At 43.7% G+C, this 12,807-nt stretch overlaps 1 protein-coding gene across 2 annotated transcripts in view; it reads left to right on the top strand.

Annotated features, from left to right (window-relative positions):
• The window catches only part of LOC119654509 (TWiK family of potassium channels protein 7), a 644,233-nt gene that overhangs the window by 464,629 nt on the left and 166,797 nt on the right, over window positions 1-12,807 (top strand). For both annotated transcript variants that reach the window (XM_038059947.1, XM_038059946.1), the window contains one exon: window positions 7,092-7,245. In XM_038059947.1, the coding sequence (XP_037915875.1) occupies window positions 7,092-7,245 (154 nt within the window). The remainder of the gene's footprint in view (window positions 1-7,091; window positions 7,246-12,807) is intronic.

The following is a 12,807-nucleotide window of genomic DNA, read 5'->3' as shown; positions in this document are numbered from 1 at the left end:
TAGAGGAGCAAGTTGAGTAGAGAGAGTTTAGAGAGGAGAATATTATGGTTACTGGTATCAAAGGGTTTGAGGAAAATGGTATAAATAGTGTATTATTTCTATCGTTAATTAAGGCATTTAGTAACAAAGTTGGTAAAGTCCAGAAGGTTTGAAGCAACAGATCGATTTTTCACGAAACCATGGGGTTCTTTCACAATGAGGTGATCGAAGTGCTCGGTCAGCAAGTCGTTAAAGTATATCTCGAGGATTTTGGAGCAAGAGGAAAGAAGAGAGGTGGGACGGTAGTTCTCTAGTCTCCGCTCTTGAGAGATGATAAGGGCCTCTTTTATAAAATGGGCAAAGTAGCGTTCTTCGAAACTTTTGGAGGGAAATGTGCTGTTTACAGGTAGAAAGTAAGAGGTTGGGAAGCCCATCAGAGCCAGATCCCGTATTGTTGTGTAAATTAACAATGTGGAATTCAACTAAAGAAGGCGTGAGGAGAGGAATAACTAGAAATTGGGAGCAGCCTGCATCTGGAGGAGACGCAGAGATCGCAGTCGTTGAGAATGTAAAAACGGAAGAGTAGAAGGAACAGAGCAAGTCACAGGATTCTTGCGGGGAGTTGGCAGCTGGGTCAGTGAAATTAGGTCAGTAGAATCGATGCAAGAAGGAAAATATTGTTGGGGGTTGCGGGTATAGTTAGTGTGGGACCAAAACTGTTTCAAGTTACCGCAGGCAAGGGCGGTTTCGACGTTCATTAAGCATTTCTTAGAAGCCCAAAACTTTTTCCTCAATACATGTTTTAGGTGGATGTTATTAAGGATTTCCGTTGTGAACCAAGTTGGGTAAAAACGAAGACAAGTAGGAGAAAAAGGGACAGGAGAGGAAATCAGGCAGGATATTATAAAAGGTGTCAATAGCTTGATCAATGTTGAGTTTAATGTGATCCAAGTAGATTGACGCTAACGTTCAGTTGAAACCTTCATCATTTATGAGGGGGTTGACTACCTACGAAGCAAGTGAAACAAGTGAGGAAGGAAGGAAGGATTTATACCGACTTTAAGTCTGATTTTTTTGATAAGGCACCAGCAAGTTTATTTAGTAAGCAAAGGGTTTCATAAAATCGATTAGGTTTTTGATGCTAGAACAATATCTTATGATTTACTTCAACCAATATAGGACTACCATCTCCTTGAATTATTTTTAAAACAATTGTCGGTTCAGATATCATCGATTTTATATGGAAAATGTTTGACTTTCTAACGATACAAGGGAACAATTTCTTTCCAAACTTTTTCGAAAAAAATTCAGTCAGTTTCCATTTCGAGGATTCTTCTAAAGAACGTGAAACTACAGGGTGCAGCAGCATAACTTCCTTTTTTAAAATGCGCGCCACTCAGTTAATTGATGTCATAGCGGAGCGCTAGTGGTCTCGTTCAAGAGGGGATACTGTAAAGTTTTGTCCCGACACGGTTCGGTCGCCATCATGCGTTGGAATAGTGAGGAGCGTGCCTTTGCCGTTGAGGTTTACTTTTCAAGCGGATGTTCGGTTATTGCAACACAGCGTGCATTTCGGAATCGCTTTAATTTAGCCCCGTTGGCTCCCGTCCCAGACCGCAAATCAATTGTTACATGGGTCACTATATTCAGACAAACTGCAAGTGCGACAAAAGGAAGAACTGGAGTCCCTCGGCCCGTTAGATCACCTGAGAACATTGAAGCAGTGAGAGCGTCAATGTTGCGATCGCCACGGCGTTCTGCGCGCAAACACGCATCTGCCCTTGGACTATCCGATCGTTCTGTGAGAAGAATTCTTCGTGATGATCTTCATTTTCATCCCTATAAGATGGCGATAGTGCAGGAACTTTCAGAACGTGACTTTAATTCTCGGATGAATGCGTGTGAGCTTCTTCTTGATGTCGTTCTCGAGGGTGCTATTGTTTTTTTTAGCGATGAAGCCCATTTTCATTTGTGTGGGTCGGTTAACAAACAAAACATGCGCTACTGGGCTGACACCAACCATCGAGAATTGCATCAAAAGCCTTTGCATTCACCCAAAGTCACAGTGTGGTGTACAATTTCTTCAGCTGGAATTATTGGTCCCTGGTTTTTTGAGGAAAATGAGGTTACAGTGACAGTGAATTCGGACCGGTATGTAAACATGCTACAGAATTTTTTTTCCCACGGCTAGAAAGTTTGGATTTGGGGGACACTTGGTTCCAACAAGACGGTGCAACAGCACACATTTCAAGAGCATCGATGACTGTTTTGAGGGAAAACTTTCCAGAGCGCCTTATCTAAATTAGATGCGATTTGGAATGGCCGGCACGCTCTCCCGATCTGTCCTCTTGTGATTTTTTTCTATGGGGTTTTTTAAAATCCAGTGTTTATGTGAACCGTCCAAGAAGCCTACAAGATTTGAGGACCAACATCCAAGAAGAAACTGCCCAACATAACACCTGCTATGCTAACAAGAGTCATGACAAACGCCAGAAATCGGTTTACACAATGTATGGAGAATGGGGGACGTCACCTAACAGATTTGATCTTCGAAACAATGTAAATAAAAACTTTAGACATGTACCTACATTATAAAAAGTAGATAAATATTTTCCGATGCATACAATAGTTTTTATTGAGTTTTGAAAAAAGGAAGTTATGCTGCCGCACCCTGTATAAGAACCAGCTGCGAATAGATAGAAAGGTCATTGGCTAAAATGGGTGTTTCCAGTTATTTGACTAAGATCCTCGAAAGTTACTTCTCGAAAATTACATTTTGGTATGATACAGATGAGGGTACAGATGAGGTCGTAATATAATACTTAATGGTAGTTCCACGGGGCCAGGAAGGAGGGGAGTCAGGGGCAGTTTTAGTGGTAAAAATTCTTTATACTGGCTTTTCCAGGCCAGTATTTAGTGGAAGACTTCCACTTCTATAAAAAAAGATCGATGACCATAAGGTCAGGAGGTTTCACCTCCACCGTTAGGCACGCCCCTTTGTGCGGACAAGGGAATGCTGGGCGGATGCGTATGCACGTGCACGTGTGGATGATGAAATGCAAATTTATGACACAAGGGTTTGGAATCTATTGTGAGTGAACTTGCAGATTGCTGGTCCCCGATACTTTTCGATTGCAGTGCCTCAGTAGTGGACAGCTTGGTTACTGCGCCATCTAATGCTTCAACCACCTTAGAAGTAGGGGCGTACAAACTCAACATATCGTTTCCTAAAATACTCATAACATAGCGCAGAACGAAGGGAACACGGTGGACGTCATAAGCAGTAGTCGGAGCGTAAGAGGTCACTAGAAGTTTTTAAGGGTCGAGAGGCGGGTTCGTTCAGGAGACGCTTAATGATTATGATATATCCTTCAATATTTAGGAGCTCCCTAAATATTCTAAAAAAGTACGATCAGTTTGTCCCTAAAAAAAGGCTTTTGAATAGTATTCTGACCTAGAAGAGTCATACTTCATTTTGCCTCGGGTTAGTATTGTTTCGAAATTCATTAAAGGCATGCATACCGTAGAATATGGTGGGTCTGTACAATTATTCACGTGAAAATTCGAAAGAATCGCATAAAAACCCTACAATAACTCTTTCGGTGGTAGCACAGCCGACGTAGGTGACGGGGGAAATATCAGCTAGATCCGAAGCAATCAAAAGACGGATCTAATGTTGGAGCTGAAAAGGTCTAATGAGATCAAAACAGTAAGCCTGCGCAGACAAGTTGAAAATCTACTGGGCAATAAGCTACGCTGCGCACTTAAAAGCATGAAATTTCTATGTAATTCAAAGACTTATACTAGGTCATTATTGAGGTGGAAATCTGCGCTGCCTTGGTAAAGTAGTTTAATCTGCACGGCATCCATTGTGAGCCTCAAAAATATGCATGGAGCATGCACACGGCAATCATCTGGCTACCAGCAGAGGCATCACACAGGCTACTGAAAGTCGTGAAAGTCCGTACTCAATAGCCAATCGATCGGCTTAGAGAGCATATCTTTGAAGAAGCAATTGAAGTGTCTGTAGTGAAGGAAGGAAGGTCGAGGATGTACCAGTGATCCTTAGTGCACGCTGGGCGATGGAAAGGAGGGCCAGGACAGCAGGTATATTGGCGGAAGTGGCAAGTGTCCTCAATTCAAAAAAGGCGATAACTGCATTGGGGAAAAGGCGTTGCTCAAAAGTGCTCGAAGGCTCCTTACAACTAGAGTGGTGAGCTCTATATTGATCTACGAAGCGCCAGCGTAGGGAACAGCACTGCATACAACATGTAATGCGCAAAAGATGAGTGTGGTTTATTGGAGGACCGCCTGAAGCGTGTTCTACTATGGCTGAGTGATCTTCTCCGACGAAGCGGCCTATGCGGTAGCTAAAATGATCCCAATGGACATTTTGGTCAATAAGATGACGAGGATCTATAACGGGCCCGGTGTTCCTTCTGATGGGCACGTAACGCGGAAAATTAGGAATCATTGAGCAAGTGGCATGACAGGTGGAAACGGGCGGAAGGTTCTACGGAATGTCCAGAGCATGTCTTCTTATATTGCCCTAGATTGGCATAGGAAAGGGACAGTCTAGAGGCGCCACTGGGAAGGACAGCGGTATCGCAAAGTCTAATTGAGAAAATACTTTCGTGCTAAATAAATTAGAATGCAGGTAACCAAATGGTGGGGTGGATTCACGCAAATTGGGGGAGATAGAGGAGACGATATTCGCAATTGCAAATACAATCGATGAACGAAGGGAAAGACTAAGGTTTTGTCGCGCGGAATAGAAAGGCGCTGGCTATAGACATCATCATTGGATTGGGGAGAGAATTTGCGTTGGAACGCTTCAAGAAAGAGGCACTCTCTCCGCAAAAGGAGACCAAATTATAGAACAATATATATTGATCCTTACTACGAGGAAGTTGATGGATCTTAAGAGAATGTCAAAGTTTATACCTATGTTTTGAAATGAGGTCAGATATTTGTGTTATTTAATTAACGATCATACAAAGAAGTTATATTCCTAGTTGCATGTTGTCTTCCAAGTGGCGAGGAAGTAAGTGGCTTAACTTCTACTTAAAACTAAGGAAGGGGACAGAGGTAAAGGGCCGTTGTAGGATTAGGCAAAGTCTCAGGATCGGGGAGTGAAAACAAGGGGACTTGAAGAATGTCCCCACTACGAATACTACGAGCTACATCAAAGTTGGCAGAGCGGTCCATCAGGCAATTACAGTGTTTGAAAAGGGAACACATATCAAGGAAGATGTGGCGTTGCTGCAGGGAAGGGAGATTGAGGGTGCGGAGCCAAGATGCATAGTCCACACAGGGGAGGTTCTGTTTTGAAAATAGGGTCGAAACTGAAACGAAGTTTGTAATCGAAGATTACTCCCAGGTCGTGGAAGCAGATCGGTAGGGGAGGGAAGCAGCTCGGAGGGTAGGGAAAGGATGTTGTGGTGACTTTAAGAGAATAATATATTCAGTGTCGTTTGCTGACATTCATTGTCAGCTTGTTAACCGAGTTAACGAAAGTATCAAAGTATGGACTGTAAGAGGGCACCGTCTAGCGGAGAAGAAACAGAGGCAATTAATTTAAGGTCCCCCGCGAGAAGTAAACATAGGCAGATGAGGATGGAGGGGACGTCATTGATAAAAAACATCAAAGGAAGGAGGAAAGGAATGAGAAAGAAAAAAGGCATTTAGCAGCAAAGTTGGTAGAGTTCGGAAAGCAACAGATAGATGTTTCAGGAAGCCATTCTGGTCTTTGCCAATGAGGTGACCGAATTGCGTGGTCTGTCAGTCGTTTACGCATATCTCGAGGATTTCGGACCAAGGAGAGGGAGGTGAGATGGGACGGTAGCTCTAGTTTTCGTTCCTGAAAGACGATAAGGACCGTCTTTCAAAAATGAGGGAAGTAGCGAACTTCCAGAAGGAAACATGTTGTTTACAGGTAAAAACTAAGAGGTTAGGAAGCTCATTAGAACCATGTCCGATATTAGTGTCTAAATGACCAATGAGAAATTCATCTAAGGAGTAGAGAAATAGCGAGAGATTTGGAGCAGCCTGCATCTGGAGGAGCCGTAGAGAGAGCAGTGGTTCAGGAAGGAAAAACGGAATAGAAGTAAGAACAGAGAAGGTCGCAGGATTGTTGTGGGGAGTTGGTAGTTAGGTAAGGAAAATTGATGGAAGAAGGGAGGTGGGGATTGGTGGGGGTCACGGGAATAACGAGTGTGGACCCAAAACAGTTTAATTGACTTCACAGCGCAGCGCAAAGCCTTGAAATGAGCAAGGTTGGCGTCATTCTTAGAAGCCGTAAACTTCTTCCGTAATGCATGTTTAGTGCCGATGTTATTGAGGATTTCTGTTGTGAACCAAGCTGAGTAAGAACGAAGGCAAGTAGGAGAAGACATAATTGGAAAGGAGATTGGATTGGATATTATAAAGGGTATAAAGAGCTTGATCACACGTCGAGTTAGATAAAATGGAAGCCCAATTGATTGACGCTAAGGCGTAGTTGAAGCCATTAAAGTGGGCTTTGTGAAAGTTGAACAGATTTATGAGGAGGTTGACTAACTAGAAAGTAGGTGACGTAAGTAGGAGAGCATTTGAGTTCGTAGGATTTCGAGTCGTATATACCGAGTTTAAGTCTTATTTTTAACAAAAGGCATCAGCGGCGAGTTAGTAAAACTCTGCGCTAATAACATTTTCTGGGTTAGGAAATATTCAAAGCAGGTAGGCAGTGGCTTGAGCTACTCCTTTGTTTTAACTGAAATTTGAAGATTTGAAGGGGAATTTGCTTCTTAAACTCAATTAAAAACCAAATAGCACGTAGTTATAAACATTATGTTCATTAATAATTTCGAAAAAAAATTAATCCGATTTCCAAAGTTAAGCGTTGGTGGAAGTAGTTGGTACTTGGATGGGGGACCAAAGAGACACTTTTTATTATATTCTCTCAGGTTGTATAGTCAATCGCGAAGAAAGTTCAGGGACTCATAGATAGATGAAAATACACTCCTTTGATTATTGGTGCTGCAAAATAAAGCGCTCTTTAGGATATACTTTAATTTGAATTCCATTTTTTCGTCCCTTTGATTGACGTTTTTCTACATTTATTGTCGTTACAGGTGTTTTAGTTCTAGTAATAGCCTATACTGCTATGGGATCAATCTTATTTGTAAGTTTAGAGGGTGAACGGGAAGATAGTTCGGTGGAGACAGCAGTTGCCGCATCAAAACCATATCCACGTACAGATACAATAAATCCAGATATACGATCACGGTAAGTATCTTCATTGTTATCACACAAGGTTGAAATGAAATGAAGTTTTACCTTTATTGAGGGTTGGCATTGTATTTCAGGATAAAGATTAATGAATTTCGAAAACACTTCTTGCCGATACCTATCTCAAAAGTTCAAGATACCCGAATTTCAGCGTATCCTGAATGATATATGTACACTCAGATTCAATTGTCTTGATTTTATAAATGAGGTGATTGTGACTGTGGCGAGGAATTTATAATGCAGTTTCTATGCTTGCTTATCACAAGGACCACCACTCATTTCCTAACGATATCCCAACAGTAACAAAACAACAGCAATTAATCACATTTAGCGCGGTGACATTTTCACAGAATAAATCATCGAATGCTCCCCGAAAAATATATAGGGAAAATACCGTGTAGCAAATTAGATAATTTATAATTCAATTGTATGAATGTCATGTTCAAATTCTTACTAATTATTCATCCGTAGAAAGTCTCCTTTTAATATCATCTTGAGCGCATCTCATTTGTCTTGGAATCAGACACGCTTTATAGCATTCATAATGTCAGGACTACGTGTTTATGTTCGTAAGACGTTTCCCTCTATGTTCACTCATCTCGACTTGTCGTCATCGCTTCCACCGTCACATCACACAACCTATATTCAGGGTGGATGTATCCAGGACGGCAGGAGCTAGCTGGCTGGATATTGCTGGAGCTCCACAGGGGCAGCATACTCACCGACATCATCAGCGCACGGGTGTCATTAACTCTTGGATATTTTAAATTATATTAAAAACGCTCAATCACACTTAATGTCGTTGCCGAAATGGATGATATCACGTAGCGTGACGGTATATGCCGTCATATAGTCAAATGTGTTGATATTGCAGGGTATCCTTGCTCGCAGCATGATACGATCGCAAAATTCGAATGGGAAATGTGAAATGTTAATGGCGAAGGTGCCGTTGTCGTTGTCCTGGTCCTAGTCTTCGTCCTCGCCATTAAGGATGACTAGAAGAAATAAGAGGAGCTGGTCGTAAATCCATTTAACGTCCACACGACGCAATGTTTTGAATTAGTACAAGTCAGTTAACCTAATGAGTACGTGTTTTAGGATATTTCTAATTAGAGCATACGTGAGAAGGATTAGAAAGATTAGTTGCACATATGCGTGCCATACCTCAGATGAAGTAGTCATTTTTAAGGATGATAGCTTGCCCATTATGTTTGCTACAGCTTTATGGGAGATACACTTGAGATACAGACGGATGACGAATTGAGACATGTCCCTGATCTCAGGGACGCTTGTAAATTAGTATTTTCGAGGACAAGCTATTTTCCAGAATGAGGTCCTCAAAGAGGATTTATGAGGAAGGAAAGCAGGAAGGCGGCGAGTTCGATAAGCGCGGAGGATATAACACTCCCTTTCGCACCCCAATTAGTGAAGTATCTGTTAGTGTGATTAATTGGAGTATTAGATTGTTTCCTGCCTGCTGAACCAACACCAACAGCTCTACTACCAAACCCTATCTCCACCTGCACGTGGTGACCGCTGGGAGCTCTTTCTTAACGAAAAGCTGCAGACGGAGTAGGATGAAGGCGAGTCTTCCGCGCCTAAAAACGGGACAAATTGTACCAATTGGTCCTCCAGGTTGGGGTTGGGTAGGGCTGACAACAACTTGTTACGAAGCCACAACAGGAGCCTCGGACAGGACGGACTTTCAAACGACGGACCCGGCAACGACAACGGATCAACGATTTGAGCATTTTTTCATAGAACGTGCGCTCCCTGTACAGAGATGAGACTGATAAGCAGCTAGCCGATACCCTGTCCCAATATAGGGCTGATATAACAGCGTTACAAGAGATGCGATGGACAGGGACCGGTTTCCTGGAGAAGAGCCACTACAGCATATATTATAGCGGTCATCCAGTAAACCGTGTGCTCGGAGTAGGTTTCTTAGTCAGCCAAAAAATGAAACCTGCTGTTATCGGCTTTGAAAACATAAGCGAACGGCTATGCACTCTGCGCTTGCGAGGCAAGTTTAGAAATATAAGCTTCATAAACGTTCACGCCCCTACAGAGGAGACTGCAGAGTCGGAGAAGGATACCTTCTACGAGGCAGTAGAACGAACCCTCGAAGCCTGTCCCAGATATGATATCAAAATCATACTTGGGGATTTTAACAGCCAAGTAGGGAAAGAACCAGTCAGTCGATACGTTGGCTCCCATAGCTTACACGAAAAAACAAATGATAACGGACTGAGGACTATTCAATTAGCAGGGCCACACATATTGGAAAATTTGTTGATAATGTTACGCGAGAAGAAGGATGTCACGGAGCCCTCTGCCTTCGGTTAGAGTACCGGAGGCGTGATTCCTGTAGTTTGAAACGCAATTCTCGCTGGCAGACGTCAGGACGGGCGCCACTAAATAGAACCACGCATTGGTCGGTCTGGACGAGGAATCCCTCGTACCGGCCACTGACAAGCTGAGCGAGTGATCCTATGTTCTGCTGCTGAAGAACCAGCTCATCAAGCGCCTGTTGGTAAGCGGGATGAATGCTTACCACCAAATCCCTATCGCTCCCGAATATATTCCAAAGACAGCAGTTTGCACACCTTCTGGACTCTTTTGACTTGTGTGATCTGTACTACGAAACTTAGACTTCTGTTTCTTCTAATCGGATGACGTCCTGGCCGCATCATCAACCAAGTCCGAGCATTTGCCATCTCGGGTGCCTTTTTCAACATCTTCTTAATAATGACCTAATTCTCAACTTTGCAAATTTCTTCAGGAATGGATAAAATTTATGGACCATTCCGTCACCCTTGACGGCATTCGATCCGCCCATGATATGGTGCAAGCGATCAGAAGCTTTCCGCTCCCAAAGACGATCAAATTCCCAAGAAGGTTCTTGGGCATAGTAAACTTCTGCGGTCGTTTTTGCCCAAAGCCACTCACTACCATGCATAGCTTAACACCTTCCTATCTGATGCTAAAACCAAAGATTCGTGGAAAGTTGTCTGGTCTCCAAAAACAGTCCAAACGTTTGAAACCACCAAGCAACAGCTGGTAGACGCTATGCTCTTGGTATTCCTTCAACAGGATGCACCCCTAGCCGTGTTCGGCGATGCCTCAGACATCGCAGTGGGCGCTGCTCTTCACCAGAAAGTGAACCAAAGCTAGAATCGTTGGGTTTCTTCTCAGGTCAGCTAAATCCCGTTTAACGGAATTACAGTGGTTAGGATCGTGAATTACTAGCGTCATATATAAGCATCAAGTACCTCCGATATTCTCTTGAAGGTAGGCCGTTTACTTTGTTCATGGACCATGAGCCTCTAATTTTTGTTTTAAAGCAGAAACCCGGCAAAGTGTCCCCTCGCAGTTCTTCAGAGCCTGCAGTCGCGGTCCAAATAAAAGTTTAAGGAGTTCTCTATCTTCGGCGCACATTGGTCTTGTTTTAGATTTCGGTTCTCGAGGTGCGGTCTTCTGCCCTGTGGCTCGGTCTTTAGTTCAAAGGTGATTGCCTGGTGGTCGATGTACGTGAAGTCCTCGCCAACTTATCAGGACATATCACGTACCAGCGCAGGGCTGACAAAAATCAAATCTACAATTGAACCAGAACCCACTTTTCGATAAGTGTTTTTCTTTGACCAGAACTATATCCAACTGGGCGAATTCTTCTAGAGAACCACCTCAATTCGTTAGTCTCTTTGCTGCCCATTCGATGGCCCATATCTTAAAGTCACCGACTATCACCTCGTCCCCTTGCGTCGTGAACAACATCGTCAAACAGATTTTCAAACTCAGATAGTGTGAGGCTCGGTGGGGCGTAGCAGCTGTATACAAATATGCCGCTTCTTTTTGCCCGTACAATGCCACTAGCCACACGAGTCTGAAAAGAAAAGTGCATGAACACATGTTTACACATCAATAGATATGCCCCTACCCGCCACCTGGGATCGCGCTTGATGGGAGATCTGGCAACTCCTCACAGGTCTGTCCATGAAAAAGGCGAGTGTAAATTTGCTTTTCACCAAATATAGCCATGTGGGGTATCAAATGAAAGGTCTCGGTTAGTACTTGATGGGAGATTTGGCACCTCCTCACAGGTCTGTCCATGAAAAAGGGGAGTGTAAATTTGCTTTTCACCAAATATAGTCATGTGGGGTATCAAATGAAAGGTCTCGGTTAGTACTTTCCGAATCAGTTGTTAGTTTTGACATCTGTTAGAACGGTGGGGAGCGCAGGGGTCTCAAGGGACCATTTCTTCCACCGACCCATCCTCAAAACCTACTCAACCGAAAAGCGTATCGGCTAGCTGCTTGACAGCTCCAACTTTGTACATGAAGCGCACGTTTCATGAGAAAATGCGCAAATCATTATTCCCTTCTTATTGCCGGGTTCGTCGTTACAAATTCCATTCTGTCCGAGGCTCCTGTAGTGGCTTCGTGACAAGTTGCTTTCCGTATAGGGTTGTCAGCCCTACCCAACCCCCAATCTGGAGGACCAGTTGGTGCAATTTGTCCCATTTTTAGGCGAGGGAGACTCTACTTCACCGTCTGCAGCTATTCGTTAAGAAAGAACTCCCAGAGGTCACCACGTAGAGGTGGAGATAGAGTTTGGTAGTAGAGCTCTCCTCGAACTGGATGGATTATACAACGACGAACCCGGCAACGACAACGGAGTAATGATTTGCGCATTTTCTCATGGAACGTGCGCTCCCTGTACAGAGATGAAGCTGATGAGTAGCTAGCCGATACCCTGTCCCAATATAGGGCTGATGTAACAACGTTACAAGAGATGCGTTGGACAGGGACCGGTTTCCTGGAGAAGAGCCACTACACCATATATTATAGCGGTCATCCAGCATGTGCTCGGAGTAGGTTTCTTAGTCAGCCAAAAAATGAAACCTGCTGTTATCGGCTTTGAAAACATAAACGAACGGCTATGCACTCTGCGCTTGCGAGGCAAGTTTTGATATATAAGCCTCATTAACGTTCACGCCCCTACAGAGAAGACTGCAGAATCGAAGAAGGATACCTTCTACGAGGCAGTCGAACGAACCCTCGAAGCCTGTCCCAGATATGAGATCAAAATCATAATTGGGGATTTTAACAGCCAAGTAGGGAAGGAGCCCGTATTCAGGCGATACGTTGGCTCCCATAGCGTACACACAAAAAACAAATGATAACGGACTGCGGATTATTCAATTAGCAGGGTCACACGAAATGGTTGTTGGAAGTACCTGGTTTGCGCGGAAAGCGTGGGCCTCTCCAGACCAAATTGACCACGTGCTCATCGAACGCCGCCACCTCTCAGCCTTGATGAATGTCAGAACATAGAGGGGGGCCAATATAGACTCGGATCATTATCTCGTTGGCATGGTGTTCCGAGCTCGAATAACAATACCACCTACAACCCCCTCTGACAATCAGGTGAGAGTGAACACTGAAGCCTTCCACAACACAGCCCTCCGCGACACCTATAAGTGGGAAATGGATGCCGCAATAACTGCAGTCAACAGAGGACCTGGAGATGAAGCATCAACAAATGATCTTCACAACCACC

Source organism: Hermetia illucens, chromosome 4 (genome assembly GCF_905115235.1).
Source record: "Hermetia illucens chromosome 4, iHerIll2.2.curated.20191125, whole genome shotgun sequence".
Classification (NCBI taxonomy): domain Eukaryota; kingdom Metazoa; phylum Arthropoda; class Insecta; order Diptera; family Stratiomyidae; genus Hermetia; species Hermetia illucens.
The sequence above is the reverse complement of the archived record's forward strand: the minus strand, read 5'-3'. Positions and strand labels throughout refer to the sequence as shown.